General features: G+C 38.0%; 5 protein-coding genes across 5 annotated transcripts; 3 read left to right on the top strand and 2 right to left on the bottom strand.

Annotated features, from left to right (window-relative positions):
- The first annotated feature begins 274 nt into the window (after positions 1 to 274).
- On the top strand, positions 275 to 1,453 carry LOC18014085. The gene is made up of 2 exons (XM_024153602.1): positions 275 to 630; positions 950 to 1,453. Exons 1-2 carry the CDS (start codon positions 310 to 312, stop codon positions 1,451 to 1,453), a joined length of 825 nt encoding a protein of 274 aa, XP_024009370.1. The 5' UTR covers positions 275 to 309.
- A 576-nt stretch (positions 1,454 to 2,029) lies between these two features.
- On the top strand, positions 2,030 to 2,905 carry LOC112084464. Its single transcript, XM_024153601.1, has 2 exons — positions 2,030 to 2,489; positions 2,564 to 2,905. The coding sequence occupies exons 1-2, from the start codon at positions 2,030 to 2,032 to the stop codon at positions 2,779 to 2,781; spliced, it is 678 nt and encodes a 225-aa protein (XP_024009369.1). The 3' UTR covers positions 2,782 to 2,905.
- A 404-nt stretch (positions 2,906 to 3,309) lies between these two features.
- On the bottom strand, positions 3,310 to 4,776 carry LOC112084463. The gene is made up of 2 exons (XM_024153600.1): positions 4,003 to 4,776; positions 3,310 to 3,771 (listed from the first exon to the last, which is right to left on the bottom strand). Exons 1-2 carry the CDS (start codon positions 4,774 to 4,776, stop codon positions 3,310 to 3,312), a joined length of 1,236 nt encoding a protein of 411 aa, XP_024009368.1.
- A 9,650-nt stretch (positions 4,777 to 14,426) lies between these two features.
- Positions 14,427 to 15,960, bottom strand: LOC18014084 (F-box/kelch-repeat protein At5g49000). Its single transcript, XM_006418861.2, has one exon. It carries the CDS (start codon positions 15,876 to 15,878, stop codon positions 14,748 to 14,750), a length of 1,131 nt encoding a protein of 376 aa, XP_006418924.1. The 5' UTR covers positions 15,879 to 15,960; the 3' UTR covers positions 14,427 to 14,747.
- An 856-nt stretch (positions 15,961 to 16,816) lies between these two features.
- On the top strand, positions 16,817 to 17,281 carry LOC112084462 (uncharacterized protein At4g04775-like). The gene has a single exon (XM_024153599.1). The coding sequence runs from the start codon at positions 16,817 to 16,819 to the stop codon at positions 17,279 to 17,281; it is 465 nt and encodes a 154-aa protein (XP_024009367.1).
- Positions 17,282 to 21,583: the final 4,302 nt, after the last annotated feature.

Here is a 21,583-nt window from a genome sequence, read left to right as displayed (position 1 = left end):
GCGCCTGCACATACTCCGAGAAGCAAAAGGAGAAGGGAAAGAGAGGCAAGGAAAGAAGAGAAGGAGAAAAAGAAACGTAAGAAGGAGGATGAGGAAGAAGATGATGATTTTAACTCGCCGGTGAAGCTACTAAAGGATGCAATTGAAGAAAAGAGAAAGGAGAAAAGGGAAAGAAAGGAAAGAAAAGAAAGAAAGGAGAAGGAAAGAGAGAAGGAAAGAGAGGAGCAGGAGAGAGAGAAGCAAAGAGAGAACAAGAGCAAGAAGAAAGAGCCCGCTGTGGAGAAGGAGGATAGGACGAATGAGATCCTCATGGCAATCAATGGTTTATCAACGACGGTAGCATTGCTAAACAACAATGTCAGCAGTGCTGTAATTCGTATAGACCACCTGGATAAGAGGATTGCCGTTATCGAGGATAAACATGAGGAGAAAGAGGAGGCCATGGCGAATTCTGGGAACAATGTTGACAACGACCATGGTAACAATGATGATAATGCCGGTGATGCAGAATCCAAAACCTCACCGAAAACCCCTAGAGCAAAGGCATCTCCTCCAGCAGCAGCGCCAGTAGCAGGAACGTCAACGGGAGGTGGAGCAGGAACGGGAACGGGAGCTGTGGAAAAGGATCCGGTACGCAAGTCTCTCTTCTAATGTCATGGAGACAACATTCAACTATGTTTAAACAGATCGTTTTCCTTTCCTTTATGGTAGATTTGTACGAAATACTTTTTTACTTTGGTAGACTTGTATTGATGATTTTTTTAAAACTTTTCCTGCATAGTAGACTTTTAATGTTTTCTTGGAATACAAGACTAACTTTATGTGGTAGATTTTTGGCAGTGATATTTATGTTAGGTAGATTTATAATTAATTCGGTAGATTTTTAGGTAGATTTAGTTATGTTATTATTTGGTTTGACTGATGTGAAATTACTATACATGCCAAGCAGTCGTGGATGATGGAGATGCAGGAAACATCAGAGCCAGGTTTTCCTGTTGCAAGAGTTGTTAGAACCCCAGCGTCGAGAGGAAAGACTGTAACCAAAGTGAAAAAAGAACCTGCTGATCCTAAAGAGAAGAATAAATCAGGCACAAAGTCAAAAGCTGATTTAAAAGACAAAAACGAAGAAAGCCAGATAATCAATATAAGCCACGTTTCACGCCCACTACAGTCTAGACGAGTACAAATCCCTTCCCTGCAAGACGAAGACGACTCAGCGATTGAAGCTATGAAGAAACGCTTAGAAAAGCTGGTGGAACATGCAAAAAATCCACCTGCTGAGCAGGAAAAAAGGGGACGCAGCCTTGCACCGACCCAGGTTTCACCCTACCTTGGTAACTCAGTGGTGAGACGCATCATGGACCCAGCAGGTCCCCCTCCTGGGAGGTATGATCCTTTTGAAGCGGTGGACAGTCGAATACTGGATAATCTAACCCGCTACGTAGCTTTTTGAAGCGTAAGTCAGTTTTAAATTTCCATAGTAGACTTACTTGTTTGATTTGGTAGACCTATTTGTTTTATATAGTAGACTTTATTAGGTATGTTGGTAGACTTACTTCGGAGTCTGGTATGTCTATGTCATTTTTCAGGGAAAAACAGTTGGAGTGTCCATATGCAGGAGGAGAATTTTACCTGACACTAATGACCCCTAAAGAAAGCTGGCCTAGAAAGGAGTATGGGTGGTTGCATGATCAGGTGTGTGGTCGTATCAGTCACCCGATCTTAGTATCAAAAGGTTTGGTAGACATTGGAAATTGTTTGGTAGACTTTGGAAACTTAATGATAGAATTACTTTGGTAGACTTGTAGTAACAAATGGTAGATTTAGTCATTATGTTTGGTAGACTTGTATTCTATTATGTAGTAACAAATGGTAGATTTTGTCAGTATGTTTGGTAGACTTGTATCTTTTATGTTTGGTAGACTTATATAAATTTGGTTGTAAAGCTGGTTGGTAGACTTATATAAATTTGTTTCATTACCTAATGCAGCATATCGTAAAAGGATTAGACATATTCCGGCAACGGTCTATGCGGTATCCATCTCCTTACAAAGGGGGAAGAGTTGCTTTCCTTGATCCTATCTTTTGTCGAGTTTGGTGTGGAGACTATCGAAACAAATTTCTACCAAACGAGAAGAGTTGGCTATTCAGTGATGGTTATTTGGACGTTGCCAACGGTCACTACGACCATTACTTGCCTACACACAAGAAATGGGGAACAGATGTTGATTTCGTGTATATCGCCCACAACGTGAACAACGAACATTGGGTAGCCGTTGAGGTCAACATTCCCAAAAAAAAGATCCGAGTGTTTGATTGCATTCCAGATTTATACAGAAAAGGCGAGGTGGAGGAGTCTGTGAAGCCCTACGCGAGGATGATTCCGCTGTTGTTGAAACATATGGCACCACCGGAGCTCAAGAAGGGTATGAAGGAGGGGCAGTTTCATATCTACATGTATAAAACAGCGGCACTAAACAGACAGACAGGTGCAATGCAGCTCTGTAGATTTGGTATTTTTATTTGGTAGACTTTTAACTAATTAACGGGTACTTGTTATCAGGTGATTGTGGCGTCTTTACTTTGAAGACCATCGAGTGTTTGGCTTTGTGCCATAAATGGGACCAGCTGAAAGATAGCAACATGCCTCTCATTCGTATGAAATACGCAGCTGAGATTTTTGATGAGGTACATGAAGCAGAAGAATCCCGGATGTCTGATCCTAACCCTCGAAGTTTATTTGATGACAAGTACGGTTTACAGACAGACTCCGCTAACTGAGATCTTCGTTTGGTAGACCTTTGGGATCTGAGATCGTTTTTTGGTAGATTTAATACTCAGATCCAAACTAATTGGTAGACTTTTGGTATCGGATGTTGTATTTTGGCCGATTTATTACTCATAGCCAGCCTCTTTGGTGGTCTTTTGGAATTTAGACGTTGCTTGTGTTTTGGAATTTAAAGCGAATCGCCATGGCTGTAAAAGGAACCTGCTTTGTAGATTTATAACATGATTGGTAGATTTATTTCATCATCTTCTCACATTTATAACATGACTGGCCGATCTACTGCAATATTGGTAGATTTATAACATGACTGGTAGATTTATTCCATGAATGGTAGATTTATAACATGATTGGTAGATTTATTGCAGTATTGGTAGATTTATAGCATGATTGGTAGATTTATTATTGTAAAATAGTAGAGTTTAGGTAAAACAAGTTCCAGATTTACAAGTACATAAAACAAGGTTTTCAAGCGGATTATTGCAGTCTATAATAGTACAAATACAAGGTTTTCGATTTGTCAACTAAGCTCGACAAGTTAGGCGATTATGTCCGCCTTGGCCACAGTTACCACATTTGGGGATCTTCCGAGGACGTTTACTCGCCATGGCGGCCTCGAACGCACCCTTAATCCGAATTTTCTTTGGCCTGCCGGGTCGGTTGCGAACATCAGGCGGGAGACAAATTTTGGTTGCTACTTCATCTGGCACAGGGAGTGCTACGTCTCTTGGCATCACACTAACAGCATACGCTTGTTGCAAGGAACTAGTGTGGTAGTAATGATGGCAAAGAGAGATCGGCGACAACTTCCTCCTATCGGCGGCGGCTATGGCATGTACGCAAGGAATTTTATCCAAATCAAACCGTCGACAAGTACATTTTTTCTCCGTTAAATTGACAACATGTGCAGATGTTGTGCCTAAAACCTCTGCACGATGCTGATCAATCTCTTGCACAGGTAAGAGTTTAGCATCTTCAACTCTAGCCTGTCGGCAAGGAATTATTCAGAAGTTATATAAGTCTACCACATAGAAGTAATAACTCTACCAAATAATTGAAAGTCTACTAAATAGCAGAGATAAGTGTGCCAAGTCTACCAAATAAAAGAAAGTCTACCTAATAGCAGATACAAGTCTACCAAATAATAGAAAGTCTACTTAATAGCAGATACAAGTCTACCAAATAATAGAAAGTCTACAAGGTAAAGTAGTGACTACCTCCAGCAACTTTTCAACGCTCGTTGTTAGAGTGGTAGCCATGTTATTGGCATTCACACGTCTTTTAGCAAACCACCTGGTCAGGAGACTCCTTATATCATCCACTAGTCGTACGATAGGCTTACCTCTTGCAGCAGACAGCACCTTGTTTAATGACTCTGCTATGTTGCTAGTGGTGAAATTGTACCTATCACCTTGGAAGTGTACACGACTCCACATACAAATATCTGCCTTCACCAAGTATGCATGCAGTGCAGGATTTGCCTCTTGAATCTGAGCAAAAAGGGCATTGAACTCGAGAAGTCTATAAGCAGTGGCAGCCTTCTTAACAAGCTTGAATGTTTCAGCACCTCTGAATTTCACCATAATGTTCTTATGGAGATGATATGTACAAATACCCCGACTAGCAAGAGGATAAACCTTCCCTATAGCATTTCCTATGGATTTATGCCTATCAGAAATAATGGCAAGTCCTTCATCATCAGGAATAACACGGTGTAGTTGTGTAAAAAACCATTCCCAAGACTCATCGTTCTCAGTATCAACAACAGCAAAGGCTACGGGAAAAATGTTGAAGTTTCCATCTTGCGTGGTGGCGAGTAGTAGGGTACCTTTGTATTTTCTATGTAAAAACGTACCGTCGACCACTACCACTTTCCTCATGAAGGGAAACCCCTGTATGCTTGCGCCAAATGAGAGGAACATAAATTTGAATCTATCTTCCTCATCAACTTCTAGCTTGATTAGTGTACCCGGATTTGCTCGCCGAATCATATATAAGTATGAAGGCAGATCTTCATAACCACTTTCAGACGTCCCTGATACTAGTTCTCGAGCATACTTAATATAGTGACGTCTACGAAATAGTCAACCTTATAATGAGAACAAAAATTATAACTCTACCATGGTAGATAATAACTCTACCAAATAAAGTATATAAGTCTACCAAATAAATTATATAAGTCTACCAAATGAGCTAATAACTCTACCAAAAATTAAAAAAAGTCTACCAATTGAGCTAATAACTCTACCAAAAAATAAATAGTCTACCAATTGAGCGAGTAACTCTACCAAAATAATAAAAGTCTACTCAAAGAGATAATAACTCTACCAAAGAATAATATAACTCTACCACATACCTTTATACTATATCGTTTGGTCAGAGCTTCGGCGACGTGATTTGGTAAGACTTTTGGGCCAACACCGCCGACGAAGTCCTTATATAGACGGCCTAGAACCTCATGGGTTGCATGGCGGGTGCGTTGTGATCGCACAGTCACAGAACACGTGTGTTCTCGAGTATAAGTTTTAACCCAAAAACATTTGCTGCTCCCAACAGTTGAAGCGCGAACCCTCCATTTGCAACCATCTACCCAACACTTAACAGTTAGCAATTTCTTACTCGAATGATCGACATTGTAGTCGAATTTGTGAGCAATGGAAAGAATTTTGAGTCGCATCTCGAAGTCCTCTTTTGTTTCATAACGCTGGCCAACGGCTAAGTCTAAGATGAAAGCTCTAGACTTTGAAAGTCGGGAATTGTAGTCGGTCCCCTTTTCTTCGGTGGTAGATTTAGCGACTCCTCCTCATCTGAACTTTCACCATCTGGACGTTTCTCACGTCTTCCGTACTCTTCGTCATCGGAACTTGCACCATCAGGATCTTCACATCCATCAAATCTGGTTGACAAATCCTCTTCTTCAACATGCATTTCTTCGTCTTGTCCAACTTCGACACCTTCTTGCGGACGATCTTGGCGCACTTGTTCTTCAGGGACTAGACTAGGACATGCATCTCGATCTTCGTCTTCATCAACAACTCCCTTCTGAACTTTTTCTTTGATCTCAACACATAAACGAACCGTTTCGTTTTCGTTCTGGAATTGATGCAAAAAACTCTGCAGCTGTCTTGAATTACCAACAAACACAGGAGGTGTATCCAGAGGTAATTTCCGCCGGACTTCAGACGACAACATATAGCTGAACTGAAGCTCATAAAGATGTTGATCCAACCCAAAATCTTCATATGCGATTTCAACCAAATCGGCAAATGACGTTTTGCAGTCTATCCCTATAAAACTACATCTCCTGGACTGATCTACGATGAAGACCCACCTCGTGTTCTTTAAAACCCAGTTACCACAAACCAAAACAACTTGATCCATGAATATAAAAGTGGATAAGAGGCAGAAGATCGAAGTAGAAGGAAAAAATCAAGAGTTATCCCAAGTTTAACAGCTCGACGGCGAAACCTAGAGGTTGAAGATGGACTCTGGTTTTGTTCCGTACTTTAGACAATACATACAGGGCAAAAAAGTAAAATCGCACTGCCCGATAACTAAGTCTACCACATTGATATTGAATCTAACAATTTACAAACAAATCTACCATATAGGTTACTAAGTCTACCATTAATAAAACATATGTACTTGTAATGTTTATAGCTCTACCAACTAAAGTACAGTACATTTAAGCAGGTGCAAAACCAGTACAAGTCCGTTTCCTTATGTTTAGTAGATTTATATTAAGTCGAATGGTAGACTTATATTTTATTGTTGGTAGATTTGTTGTAAAAGACTTGTCATGTTCTCAATTTCAGTCGAACGAATGGTAGACTTATATTATATTGTTGGTAGATTTGTTGTAAAAGACTTGTCATGTCCCCAATTTCAGTCGAACGAATGGTAGACTTATTATTATTTTTGGTAGATTTGTTATAATTAATAGCTTTCGAAATGAATAGCACATAAATCTACTTAACACAACATAAATAACACAACATAACTTCATAAGTCTACTTCATAATAAAAACAAATCTACTTAACTAAACAGAAGTCTTTTTGACGACTACTGATGCAATCAACGTGGCCAATCCATAGCAAACAACGGTACTACCCACCAGAAATTGGCACACTCCAATTTCCAGAAGCAGGATTCATAAAGTTGATCCCCATACGTCTCTAGCAGGTATTCATCTCCCATCCATTGCATGTCTGGTACTTTGAGACAACCACAAATCCTTGTAGTTAAAGACTTTTTATAAGCCTCGAAAACCATTTCCACCAGTTCCTCGGGCTTCTGGAAATTGAACGCAGGCATGAAGATCTTTTCCATTGCCAATCTCATTTGCTTTGCATCTTCCCGGGAGAGAGCTTTGACAGAGTTGAATACCTCTGATGTGCCATCCATGGTTAGATGTAACATAGTGTGGCAGTACTTACCCATGAGAAATCCGTTGTCTGATGCCATTCGAATGAGATCACACCCTGCTTGGAGGTTATGTTCGAAGAAAATCAGCGATAAACCTCTTCGCAATTGTGCGGACGGATTTCCTGCCGCCAAGCACCGTCTGAAGAATGCACCGACCCTTCCGTGAACATCCCACCTCCACGGCAACATAATGTTGATTAAATCAACATTCCTAAGAAAACCCGCTTCGTTTGAGATGTTGTTAAGTGTTTTGGACGAAACTTTTGCAAGACAAAGATCCGCATACGAGTTTGAAGATATTTTCAACAATATCTCGTACAAAAGATCAGAAGGAAGCGACTCGAGATTCGCCATAGGGTTTAGAGGGATGGGAAATGAATCATCTAGGTTTAGGGAATTTATAGAGAACTCACACGAGAACTCGAAGCGACTCGAGTCAATAGAAGTTCTCGAAATCGAAGCGACTCGAGTCAATAGAAGTTCTCGAAATCGATGCGACTGTTCGTTGGAAAATGCATAAGTCTACCATATGCGACGGTTCGTTGGTAACGGTTTATGGTTACCGTTACCATAAGTCTACCATATGGAAGAAAATTGCAAGACGTACAACACTGAAACCATAAGTCCACCAAACAGTAGGTTTTTTTGTAGATAGAACAATTCTTTTGGACAAAAAAGTAATTTTACTCCATAAAGTCAAATGTCTGCCAAATATTAAATACTAAGTCTACCACAACCATGACAAATAACTCTACCATATAAACAAGTCTACCATAAGCATGTCATATGTCTACCAGATCAAGGTTAACTCTGTAAATACCAAACTTAATTAATCTACCACATTGTTATTTCAACAAGTCTACCATACGGAAGATAAGTCTACCAGATTACATAAACTCTACCAAACATACAAACAAATCTACCAACATCTTGTAAGTCTACTTCATGTCACTATTAATCTACCACAAATCAGAATGAAATTTTTTAAAAATATAAGTCTACCACAAAACAAATAAATCTACCAACAGTTTTTAAGTCTATCTCATGTAACATATAGTCTACCACTAACCGGAATGAATTTTAACTGAATTAAATCTACCACAAGTCAAACAAATCTACCACAAAAGAGAAAACTCTACCAATTATATATAACTCTACCATGAAACAGATAAGTCTACCGCACGTATTGACTACTTTTTTCACATAAATCTACCGCTAAAGGAAATAAGTCTACCAACTCAGAAAATAAATCTACTTCATTGTCAATAAATCTACCGAAAAAGTCAACTATGCGAGAAAGTCAACGTTTTTGTTAACAAGTCTACCAAAACTTTTGACAAGTCTACCATTCATAACAACAAATCTACGGAAACATAATAAATCTACCTTTCATCGTCAAAACTCTACCAAGAAAAGTCTACCAACATTTAAAAACTCTACCAACTCTTGAATAAATCTACCATCGCCCTAATAACTCTACCAACAAAATTTCTGCGTTGACCAAAATTTCATAAGTCTACCACAAAGCTGGGTAGACTTATGAAATTTTTAGCGCCAGAATCTGCCTACGTGGCATTAAAAAAGTAATGGTATTTTCGTAATAAGGTTTTTTTCAACAAAGGCCAAAAGGGTGTTTTGGGTATGCTAGGTTAGTTTTGTAAAAAAAATAAAAGTGCGTCGAACCAGTAATATAGATACTTTCTAAGGTTAGTGTAGTAATCCTCCCTATACTAATATTGAAAGAAATGTTTTCTTCCCTGTTATAGTAAGTCTTCGTCCTTCTATCAATAGTTTTAATTTTGGTTTTAGAATTTAACAATAGTTGAAGTTCAAAATAAATTGCCCACTTACTTTTCAACAGTACGTTTCGACCAATATTGACTCATTTATGTTTCAATTACTCAAGAAAAACTGACGTTGTAAATGTAAGTAAAATGACCTTGACTTTAGTTACATTTACAAAACAAAAAAAAAATGACCTTGACTAAAAAGAAAAAAAAAACTCAAAAATCTCTTAACAAACAAATAAACAAATAAACATGTATAAAGTAATAACTAGTTTAGTGGCCATAAAACTCTGTTAACTTAAGCAAATGATTAAATAATGTTTCAATTTTCAAAGGTGGTCCATGAAGAAAAGAAAGGAAAAGTTGGTCGGACGTTTTCCCCTCTTATTTGGCTGACGTAGTGGCGGTGACGAGATAGACGGCGGTGATTAAGAAGAGTAGAAGACCATTTTCTTTTGCAGAAAAATATATCCAATCAATGACATATCAGCATACTTTTTTTTAGCTCTTTCGAGTTTAATTTTGGTTTTCCTCCGAAATAAAATAGTAAAAGTACACGGTTGAAGAGAAACTTTTTTAATACATAATATATTATTCGTTTCTATCAAACATATGATTCATTTCATAATATATTATTTTGTTATATAGATAAATGTAAACCTCAAAAGTTAAATCCTAAAGTGTAACAAACAAAGAAATCTTAAATCATATTGTAGAATTCAATACTGAAAATAATGATATTTATCTGAAATATAATTACATGATTATGTTATATAATAAATGTAAACCTTCAATCCAGGTGTAAACCATATTATAGAACTCAACATTGAAAATAATGATACTTATTTGAAATATAATTTACATATATGAAGTTAATAAATGAACGAAAAAATTGTGTAAAAAAATAAATTAATAACAAAACTAAAAATGATTTTCACATTAAAAAGAAATATGAAAAAAATTATTGGGTTCACTCTTAGAGATGAACTCTTTTATTCACTTTTTCTTATTTTAACCAATAAAATATACTGCGTATTAGTAAATATCAACAGAAATACAAAATTAAAACTGAAAGATTAAAATACTCAAACAAGTCTTTTATAAAAGGGAAAATTGGAAATATAGGACAAAAAATAGAGAGCTTTGTCCCCTTAGTATTTTTTTTTGAGTTTTGGCAATTTTGGACAAAAATAACCTTATTAAATATTTTTTATATTTCGAAATAAATATTTATATATATATTTAAATTTTGTAAATTCCAAAAAAGGAAAGAATATTATTCTAAAATATCGTTTAAGGAAATATATATTTAAAATATATTTATTAATATGTTCTAGAAAACGTTTTCTACATTTCTAGAGTTTTACAGAATTTGATTTTTAGTATATGGTATAAGATCCACCGAGTATAGAATACATATTCTACTATTGGTTTTGTTTTCTATAACATCGTGTAGAAATACGTTATATAGAATTCGTAATATATTCTACACATTCTAGAATATGCATTCTAGAAATCGTTATGTATTCTATGTTTTCTAGAATTAGACTTCTACTTATTTGTCTTCATTCTAGTGAATATAGAATCCGTATTCTACTAAACGGTTAATAAAATCTGAAAAAATCTAGGATCAGGTGTTATCCAACAAAAATTAAATATTTGAAAATATTTTATTTTCCTTTTCTGTTTTTCACGTTTTTAACATATTTTTGAAGAATTTTTTTCTTTTCTTCTTCTCTTTGACGGCATTTTCACAAGATTTCCACCCTAATTACAGTTTTCTGTGTTTCTGTTCTGGTTATTCAATTATGGTGCATATCTATGTTATCTGTGGTATATGGAGATCGATTCTTAATAATAAGAATTGGGTTTTTGAAGTCGTAGTCTTCCGCAACAATACTCTAAACCCGATGATTCACAGCGAATGGAGACTACTCTAAACCTGAGAGCTATGGAGACGGAGCTATGTGTGGCTTCGTAGGCTTATCTGGTAGAGATCTCTCTTCTTATCGCCGGTAATTTTTAGGCTGCATAAAAAATAGAGCAATTACCCAGATATAATTTGGGGTTTTCAAACCCTAATAACCAAAATCAGCTGAATAGATTGAAGAAGCAGATAATTGGATACAGACTTGAACGAAAATTTCAGGAATTACTGCGCTTTCAGAAATACAAGGGAGAAGCTTTGATTTGCATGGGTAATATTGAGAAGAAGTCGATGATGGAGAAGACGATGAGAACAAGAATGTGTCGGGGTCTTTTATTTCTTTTTAAGTTGTTTTTGTTTTTGTTTTTTAATCAAATTGAGTATCTTAATTAATAATAGTTAAAACAATAAATTAATATCAATAATTCATTTTTAAGGGGTAAAAGAGGATTATAATTAGCATAAGTATTAAGAGGACAATTTTTTCCAAAAAGTACTAAGGGGACAAGGTTCTCCATTTTTTGTCTTAATTTTCCAATTATCTCTTTATAAAATATATATGTTTATATTTTTTGGGAGGGGGGGAGGGGGTTTGGGGGTTTATGGATTAGGTTTAGATTTTAATTTTTTATCTTAATTAGGATTTAAAGTTTAAGGATTAGGATTAAGAATTTAGAGATTAGGATTTAGGTTTATGGATTATTTATAAATAAATAGTTTTTTTTAACTCAATATAACTTTAATATCTCATAAAAAAATACATCACATAATCATAATCAATGACTTCTAGCCTTTTACAAAAGATGAGAACATAATTAACTCAAGATACAACTCCAAAGTCTTTATTATACTTATACAAATCAGAAACATTGTTTTGATGGATAATCTTATCAACTATTGTTGTGAAAGTGATAAAAAAAAAAACTAAGTAATTTTAAGAGATCCTTATTAAAATTAGTATAGACCCGCCGTAGACCGCACAAATTAGTTGGACTCGACGCCCAAAAAACTTTATAAGTGGACTAAGATTAGGTTTGAGGATATATGGAGGCATGACACATTCTTATTAGGAAAATGAAAATTTATTTTAGGTTTCTTACTACAACCAACTTTTGACGCTTATATAATATAAGATCTAAGGGTTTGTGATATTCATTCATAATTTTAATAAAAGAAACACGCAGACAAGTGATTTTCTCTTAACTTCGTCTAAAATTCATCTCTTTTACATTCAACTTTTTACATCAGGAATGCGTTTGACACTATTTGTTGGGATTTTGTGATTAAACTTCTGCAGGCTCAAGAGTTTCCTCCGATATTTATTACCTGGGTTAAGGAGTGCATCTTTTCACCTCGGTTTTCTATTGCGGTAAACGGGGAGCTTGCCGGTTTCTCCTCTGGTATGAAGGGTCTTCGTCAAAGGGACTCAATTTTGCCTTATCTATTCATTATGGTGATGGAGTGTCTCACAAAGCTTTTAGACAGAAAGGTGGATATATCAGGATGGGATGCGTTTGCACCCACAATGCGCGAATCCGAGGCTCACGCACTTGTTGTTTGCTGATGACCTCCTTGTCTTCTGTGATGGTTCTCGGCACTCTATTTCTGGCCTTAAGGATGTCATGCGTGAATTCAAGAGGATCAGTGGTCTTGACATGAATGCGAGCAAATCGGAAATATTTTTTGGAGGCTATGATGATATACAGAGAGCTGTTTTGGCTGGCATTTCGGGTTTTCAGCAGGGTGAATTCCCCACTCGCTATTTGGGTCTTCCCCTAAATCCCCGCAGGATTAGTATGGCCACTCTCCAACCATTCATAGAGAGGATCACAAGTAAGTTTCACTCTTGGACTTCAAAGTTTCTTTCCTTCGTGGGAAAGATAAGACTAATCTCCTTGGTTATTTAAGGCATGGTAAATTTCTGGAACTCGGTATTTGTCTTGCCTAGGACCTTTTATGCTAAGATTGACTCGTTGTGTGCTGCGTTTTTGTGGAAAAATAAGGCATCTTCTTCTCCCGGTGCTCGAGTTGCTTGGGCCGATGTGTGTAAGCCCAAGTCGGAAGAAGGATTGGATATCCGGCGTCTTGAGGACTTTGAGTTGGTTTTCAGACTGAAGCAAATATGGAATATGTTCTCTAATGCGGGTTCTTTATGGGTCGCGTGGCTTAATACGCATGTCTTCGGCAGTAAAAACTTTTGGCTTACAGAAGATTCTAGCCGTTTCTCTCGTGCTGTTCGGAGCATGCTTCAGCTGAAGACCAGACTTGCGGGTTTCCTGAGATGTAATGTAGACGATGATGAGACAGCATCTATTTGCTTTGATACTTGGACGGATCTGGGGCCCCTCATACATTTTATCGGGGAGAGAGGTCCACGGGAGCTACAGATTCGTCTGGAAGCCCGAGTTATCCACGCCACCAGAAATGGCGAGTGGAATTTGCCGGCTGCTAGATCGGAAGAAACTGACTTACTTCAGATGGCCATCTCTACAATCTCTCATCTTACTGTCTCGCGGGGGAGTGATTGCTTTCCCTAGCGTAATTCTGCAGGTCTCTTCGCGCCTCGGTTCTCCTCTAAGGCGACTTGGGAGCAGATTCGGCATCATTATCCAGTTGTTCCTTGGCATCGTGTTATTTGGTTTAAGGAAAATGTTCCTCGGTGGTCTTTCATTACTTGGTTGGCGTTCCTTGCAAGACTGCTGACTAAGGATAGACTCAGGCAATGGGGGTTGAATGTTAGTGCTGTGTGTGTTCTCTGCTCTCGGGGTAATGAATCACATGGACATCTCTTCTTTGACTGTCAGTTCTCGGCTACAGTCTGGAAGCACTTCGTCGATCCTATCAGGGTTAACCCTCCATTGGATCTCCGCTCTGCTTTCGTGGATCACCAATCACCTCTACGTCAACAACCGTACTCACGCCACTCTTGTTAAAGTCATTTTGCAGGCGTTGGTGTATTCAATTTGGAAAGAGCGCAACTCACGGATCTTCAGGTCGGTGTACTCCTCTCCGGCTGACTTCTCCTCCGCGCTCGACCGGCTCATCCGTGACAGGCTTCTCTCTTTCCCTGTCTCGGACGTTAACTCATCTTCCCTTTATTTCAGTTTTATTGCTCCCACCTTTTAGCTTTTCTATTTGCTTGTTGTAATAAGTTTTTCAGCATGTACAGTGTAAAATTCAGAAAATTGGTATAAATCTTAACATTTAGACCAAAAAAAAAACTTTTTACAACAGATACACTATCAAAATTTAAAATTACATGGGCTAAAGAAAAAGAACACTCTTAGCATTATTAAATTTTAAACTGGTTAACAACATAACAAAAATGAAAAGGCTTATAAATGATACGAAAGTTAGTTATAATAATAATAAAAAAAAGGCTCAAATTTTCCCACAAATTCTTCATTGAGTGACTAAAAACAGAGCCAATTATTTTGGACCAATCTTGAGACATGTATACACTGGTAAATAATGCTTTGGTAGAAACCAAAAAAATATTACTTAAAAAACCGAGTTTGTCATCCAGACACTATATTAACCAAAAGCAATGTCAAAACAACGAGCATACATACGTCTCAAGGCTAAGTGTACTCAGAGATATTCTAAATTGTAAGAAGCAAGCAAAAGCCTTTGCAGATTTCAGGGAATAAGAAACAAAGAGTTTTGTTTACTACAATACCAAATACTCTTCAAACTGTGCATCTTGTTACAATTCTTTATAAACCACGCAAAATACTTTCATCTCCTACATTCTCAGCACCGATGCAAACTCACCAAATTCTTCAACCTGCATCACTCAAGATGATTCACTACGTTTTCAAGTCAGAACTCAGCAGCAACAGCACAAGAAAATCCACAAGACGCAGGAACTGTAAGCAAACCATCAAGCCACTCAACATTACCCCAAATCTCATTGATACGTGACATACGTCTCTCAAGCGAAATCACGGCACAACAAATCACTTTCAACACCTTATCACCACTACAAGGCAAAGGCTTTTCCCACAAAACCACCACCTTCCCACCGAAATCCACCAATCTAGCAAGAGCATAAATGTCAAACTTAGGGAGACTTTCCAAACCCTTGACATCTTTCCAGTATCTTTTCTCAGAATCATACCATACGATTCTCTCTGACCTCTGAAACCTATATACCACGTTATCAATCACGCAACAAGACATCATTATCCCTCCTAAATTCAAATAATGAGTTGATCCCATCTCTTCCCATTTATCTTCCTTAGGCTTAAATGTCACACCTTTATACCCAAACATGATGATTTCTCCATCAATCACAACGCTTTTGCGAATCCTAATCCCACATCTATCAGCTAAAGGACTCGACACAAACTCCCAAGTCTTGGTTTTTGGATCAAAAACCTCCATCCAATTCGAGGAATCATCACAGTCTTCGCTCTCGCATCCTCCTGCTACATAAATCTTTCCATCAAAGACATTAGCGGCTGCGAAAAACCGCTCCATCTTCATGCTTGGAGCCTCACGCCAAGTGCGAGATCCACGGTCTAAAACCGAGACGGTGGAGGAAGGTGCATCGTTGATGGGTCCTCCAATGGCGTAGATTGCAGAATCAACTACAACCACTTGTTCTTCACATGGAGATTGAGGAAAATTGAGAGTTGGGACCGGAGCGAAAACATACCCAGTTGAATTCGGGAAGAGAGTGAACCAGCGAGGCTTATTGTCAGGAGAGAAACGAAAGCATACAAAGAGACAAGTTTCAGTGAGGCCTAAGAGAGATCGAGCCTCGAAAAGCTCCGGTGAAGTAAGGAGAGATTGAAACCTCTTGCAAACTAAGGAGGTACTAGTCAGGTGATACATTACGGGAACGCGTGCGAGGCAACTCACCAGTAAATCATCGGGAAGTGAGAGAATCGGTGTCGATTCCAACGGTGGCTTAAGCGAAGGTTTCGTAATTATCTCCGAGGACGACATTGGCGAGACGAATTGAAATGGTGAATTGTGAAGAGGAGAAGCAGAGACGAGTACGAAAGAGTGAAGCAGAGTGAAGAAGGAAGACGATAGAGATTAAGATAAGGGATAATACGATTCATTAAGATAAGAAAACCCTAAATATTAGGGAATCTATTAACCTAAGATAAAAGGACATCATTTAAGATTATTTAATTATAAGTCGAACACTCTTTCTCAGCTAGAGGTTTTCTTCAGACTCGAACTCTTTTCTCTTTAGCCACTTTTCTGTTGCTTCTTCTCCCACACACGAGCCTTCTTACCCTTGCTTCTCGGCTTCCTTCTCATCGGCATTCTCAACCTATCAGAATTTAAGGATTTTGACTTTTTTGACGTTGATTAATAGAGCCGTATAGAGTTCTCGAGCGCGTGATTTTTGGGAATTTATGGGGTTTGAGTCGATTACATTTCCTAGTTCAGAGGGTTGTTCTTGTTGTAATTTATTGTAACTGAATGTTTGAATTTTGATAAATTGATGAATTCATTTCAATGGTCGTGTAGTTTTTTTTATGCATTTCACTATTGTAATGTTCTTTTGGATTCCTTTGTATTATAATCATTCACAATTTGATTAAGGGAAAAATACCAAAAAATACCTCACTTATTTTTTTTTTGGAAGATTCACCCACGAACTTTTTGCGTTGCTATAAAAACCCACAAACTAATATTTTGAAACGAAAAAAAACCTACAGTTTTAAAAGTGCCGTTTTCCCACCTCTCATTTAACTTCTGTTAACTGGGTTAACAGATCTGCTAAACATCGTTAACATTCCGTAACACGTGCTTAATTATAAGTAACGAATTCCTTTTTTACCCTTTAAGAACTGCTTAAATTCGACTAAATCGATTTGGGGAAGAACAAACCCTAATTTTCTATTCTCTTCCTAAACTACTTGAAAGAAATGGAGAAAAGTCAGAGTTCTGGGTCGGTTTCGAGCAACAAGCTGAGTCGAGGTGGTCCTGTCTGTAAGTGTGGGAGGTCGACAACAATGCTGAAGGCATGGACGAATGAAAATCCAGGTAGAAGATTTTTTAAATGTGATGCACATGGATTTGTTGCTTGGGCTGATGAAGAAAAGCCTTACGGCTGGCAGAAGATGAGCTTACTAGAGGCACGGGATGAGATTCGTCATAACAAAGAAGAAATCAAGTTGCTTAAGGAATCTGTGAAAGCACTTACCAACCAAGCCATGAGTGAGACAACAACAGCTGCAACTTCGGATTCAAGGATCGAAGAAGAGAAGAAAAAGCTTGAGTATGAAATCATGGTCTCAAAAGAGAGAGAGAAGATGATGCGGCAATTCATTATTATCTCATGGGATGGTTTCATTATTGTGGTAGGAATGTTTCTTGCGATCAAAAAGTAGTTTGTAGTATGTTTGTGATGTTTGGTTCTTGGTTTAGAGTCGATTGTAATAGCCATTTCATTTGGTGTTTGTTGAGAACTTCTATCATAAATTATCTTTTCCATTCTCCTTTTGAATTACTTAATCACAATTTGGGAAGTAAAACAAAGCACTCAAAGTTGTTTGATAACAATCATAATCAGGAAAACAAGCCATTCATAACATTGTTAACAATGAAAGAAGTTCAACCTTCATAAAGTCAACAGAAAATTCACCAAAATACAACCGATATGTTTGTAAAACCAAACAAAGATCCATCTGGTAAGTTAATAAAACCAGAACAAGGAAGCAAAATACATCCTGATAAGTTCATCAACCATTACAAAGCAAGTAAAATAGATCCTAAAGCATGATTCTAAGGGTTTCCTGGTCGCCACAGATCAAAGACTTTGTTAGTAAAAGGCGACATGAAGCACACTGGTTCTCTTGGAGCAACTGCTTCCGTTCCACGGCCCCTACCACGACCCCTGCCACGACTGCCACGGGGACGACCACGACCTCTTTCAGTAGAAACTCGTGGTGGAGCAGTTGCAGGTACATCAGTTGGTGTTGGTTGGCTTGTATCAACTGTTGGTGTAGATTGGCTTTGAGCTGCCTTGTATCTCTTAGGTGCATTTTGTATGCTCCATGGATCATCATTATATCACCACAAGCACACAATAAACATCAACAATGCAAACAATAATCATCAACAAGCAGACACTAAACATCATCAAACACACAAGCACAATGAGAAACTTACCTGAAACTTTCGTGGTCTTCCACGTTTCCATGGTGGAGCTTTCTCCACAGCGCCTGAAGTACAAGTTCCTTTATTATGACCAGGCCTGTGGCAATTAGAGCAAGTCACGGTTCTTCCATCTCTGGTGACTTTATTGGGATTCGACGATGACTCATGTGGCTCTTTCGTCCTTGCAAACTTCTTCGGACGACCTCTTGGTTTTCTTTTATCTGGAATGGTGACAGGTTCTTTCCCAGTCCTCTCCCACAGCCTCTCTCCATTTACAGGTGCAATGTTGTGAACATAAGTGGCTTGCCATTTGCTAGTCAGGAAATACTCAGCCACGTAACTGAAACAAAATACAAGAGAGTTAGCTCATAAAAAGGCATTAAAACAATGGAAGTACAAGGCATTAAAACAATTTAGAATACACTTACTCTTCTGGGTCACGGTTGTTTTCAGTCAGCACATAAATAGCATGAGGACATGGTATTCCCGTGATGTTCCATTGGTTACAAGCACAATGCCTGTGTGCAATGTTCACTGTGTAGCTACCTACACCCTCAACAACCTCAAATAGATTCTCACCACTTTTAATCACTGAACACAGCTTACTCAACTTGCGGTTTGCCTCAAAAGTTTCCATAGCGTATGGTGCAAACTTTGTGATACACTTGCTTGTCTTCTCTATCCTCCTAGAAATACGCTTCATTGTTTGCCTCCTAATATCTTCCAGCATGTTAATAAGAGGCATCTTCCTTGAGTCTTTGATCGTTCTATTAAAACTTTCTGATAAGTTGTTGCTGACATCCTCACAAGCTGCATCACTCCCAAAGTAAGCTCTACACCAAGACTTTGGTTCGGTTTTCATCAAGTCTTCATATGCAATTGGATCATGTTTCTTCAAAGCCTCCATGTTGTAACGATGATCTTCCAAACACCCACTGTATGCAATAGACCAGAAAAACGCTTCATACTCGTATTGCCCATACACCTTCTTCCAATTTGCAAAGATGTGTCTAGCACAATGTCTGTGCTCAGCGTTTGGAAGCACATCTGTAACAGCATTTATGAGTCCTTTTTGCTTGTATGAGATGATGGTAAAGCCATTACCTAAACCCAAATCCAAATCTTCCTTCAACTTCTCAACAAACCATCCCCATGAAACATTATCCTCTACCCTGACTATTGCCCAAGCTATAGGGTAAATCCGGTTATCGGCATCCCTTCCTACAGCTGCTAAAATCTCACCTTTTAATTCCCATTTCAAGAAGGCCCCATCAAGACCAATAATAGGCCTACAACAAGATTTCCATGTCCTCCTTAGCGGCTCAAAACAAATGTAAAACTTGTCAAACCTTTGAGAACCATCAGCGTGAGGAATTGTTACAATCTCTGTCTTCACTCCCTCGTTAGACCGATGCAGCTCAGCCTCATAATCCCAAAGCTTTCCAAACTGCTCCTTCTGAGTTTCTATCACAAAATTCAAAGCGATCCTCCTAGCTTTCTGGCATATCCACTTCGAAACTGAAAGATTATACCTCATCTGGATCTCATCTTTTATATCAGTCCACTTAATCCCTGGTCTTCTTCTAACTTCCTCTTTGAATAACCCTGCAACAACTCCTTGTTTGAGCATCCTGGCTTTCGAATTCTTTGTGTGATGGTGGACATCATAATAGCTTTTCACCATCCATTTGTGCATAGACTTCTCGTAAGAGCAATAAATCCTCCAGCCACATTTCTCATGTCGACAAACAGCTGCAAGTTTATTCTTCTCCCATTTACGCAAGATCACATCATAGTTTGTTTTCAACACATACCTCAGTAGCTGTTCCTTGAACTCATCTCCATTGTAGAATGTCTGCTTCAACCACAGATAAGGAGGCTTATCTTTTGAAAATTTGCTTATGGTTATCTGCTTCTCTTGCCGGTTGAAAGCATCACATTCATCATCGGTATCCAAAGCAGGATCAGGATGCTCAGCATCCTCCTGCTACATAAATCTTTCCATCAAAGACATTAGCGGCTGCGAAAAACCGCTCCATCTTCATGCTTGGAGCCTCACGCCAAGTGCGAGATCTATTTCATCCTCATTACCATTGCCATTTGCTTCTGCTTCCACATCATCATTACCATTCTCAGAACGAGCATCATCATCAAAACCATTCCCAGAACGAGCACCACCATCATTGTTATTCCCAGAACAAGCTTCAGCCTCAATATCATTCCCATTCCCAGTATCTTCATTGCGCACTTCCTCAAAAAAAGACTCGAATCTACTATCACCAATACCAACCTCTTCTTCTAATGGATCTTCACCCTGATCCTCAACAACATTTTCCTCCTGCTGTTCACCATTATCAGAATCATCACTATCAGATTCTTCTTGTTGAGCTTCATCGGGTTTTGCTTGAACAAGGTAGACATCAATTTTACCTGTTGTCATAGCTTCGCTGCACATCTTCATAATCTCAGCATCTTTTTTTTCGCAGATTCTTGCTACATCCTCGTGTTTCAGCTTGTACCAAACTTGTTCGACTAACCCAGGTACTCCTTTTTCTTCGCAGAATTCATCAAATATGGACCACGTCACGTAATCTGGATCCAATACAATGCATTCCTCCACTAAACCTCCACTGTATCTGAAAATATTGTCCTTCATCGAAACCTCTCCTCCATAGTGTATATCGACTTGGAAATGGTCACTGCGTTAAGAAGAAATCAAGTTACCATCGATTTTCCGAGTCGAATAAACCCTAAGCCATATCGAAACCCCAAATCAAAAACCCATTTCGAAAAACCCCAAATCGAAAACCCCAAATCAAAATCGTGTTTCATAAGACATACCTCATCTTCACGATTGCTCTTCTCAGTCTTCTATACACTCTATACGCACTGTTTCTCCTTCAATTTAAGCTTCCAACAAAGTTTTCTCTCTTTGTGAATGGCATTTCGAAAATTAGGGTTCTAGGTTTTTTTTTCACAATCGATTTGGGGGTTTTCTTAAGGGGTAACAGTGGAACTAATAAAACACAATTTAACACGTGTTACGGAATGTTAACGATGTTTAGCAGATCTGTTAACCCAGTTAACAACAGTTAAATGAGAGGTGGGAAAACGGTACTTTTAAAACTGTTGGTTTTTTTTCGTCTCAAAAAATTAGTTTGTGGGTTTTTATAGCAACGCAAAAAGTTCGTGGGTGAATCTTCCAAAAAAAAAATAAGTGAGGTATTTTTTGGTATTTTTCTCATTTGATTAATATAATTTCAACGTTAAGTTGATTAATAATCAAACAACTATTACCAATAAATCAAAACAAAACAAGTTGATGCTAAAAATAAAATTCAAAATCTCAACTTTTTACCATTCAATTTAAAAAGGTAATTCTACTACATACAATCTGTAGTCAAATAACCGTTAGAGGATAGCCGGACGGACGACTTCTAACACCAAAAGTTGATGCAGTTAGTTTTTTGATTAATTTTTATTATTTTTAACTTTTAATTACTTTATTGGTTTTTGTTTTTAGAATTCATTAA

The sequence above is a fragment of the Eutrema salsugineum genome, unplaced genomic scaffold (assembly GCF_000478725.1).
Source record: "Eutrema salsugineum unplaced genomic scaffold, Eutsalg1_0 scaffold_4, whole genome shotgun sequence".
In the NCBI taxonomy this organism is placed as follows: domain Eukaryota; kingdom Viridiplantae; phylum Streptophyta; class Magnoliopsida; order Brassicales; family Brassicaceae; genus Eutrema; species Eutrema salsugineum.
Note: the sequence above shows the minus strand (reverse complement) of the source record. Positions and strands in the feature narration are given on the sequence as shown.

Excerpts from the sequence above, each read along its gene's own strand:
- LOC18014085 (XM_024153602.1), top strand. The coding sequence starts at position 310 with ATGGCAATCAATGGTTTATCAACGACGGTAGCATTGCTAAACAACAAT. Across the intron at positions 631-949 it reads GAGCTGTGGAAAAGGATCCG|TCGTGGATGATGGAGATGCA; the intron begins GTACGCAAGTCT and ends CATGCCAAGCAG.
- LOC112084464 (XM_024153601.1), top strand. The coding sequence starts at position 2,030 with ATGCGGTATCCATCTCCTTACAAAGGGGGAAGAGTTGCTTTCCTTGAT. Across the intron at positions 2,490-2,563 it reads GGCACTAAACAGACAGACAG|GTGATTGTGGCGTCTTTACT; the intron begins GTGCAATGCAGC and ends ACTTGTTATCAG.
- LOC112084463 (XM_024153600.1), bottom strand. The coding sequence starts at position 4,776 with ATGATTCGGCGAGCAAATCCGGGTACACTAATCAAGCTAGAAGTTGAT. Across the intron at positions 3,772-4,002 it reads GCGTTGAAAAGTTGCTGGAG|GCTAGAGTTGAAGATGCTAA; the intron begins GTAGTCACTACT and ends CCTTGCCGACAG.
- LOC18014084 (XM_006418861.2), bottom strand. The coding sequence starts at position 15,878 with ATGTCGTCCTCGGAGATAATTACGAAACCTTCGCTTAAGCCACCGTTG.
- LOC112084462 (XM_024153599.1), top strand. The coding sequence starts at position 16,817 with ATGGAGAAAAGTCAGAGTTCTGGGTCGGTTTCGAGCAACAAGCTGAGT.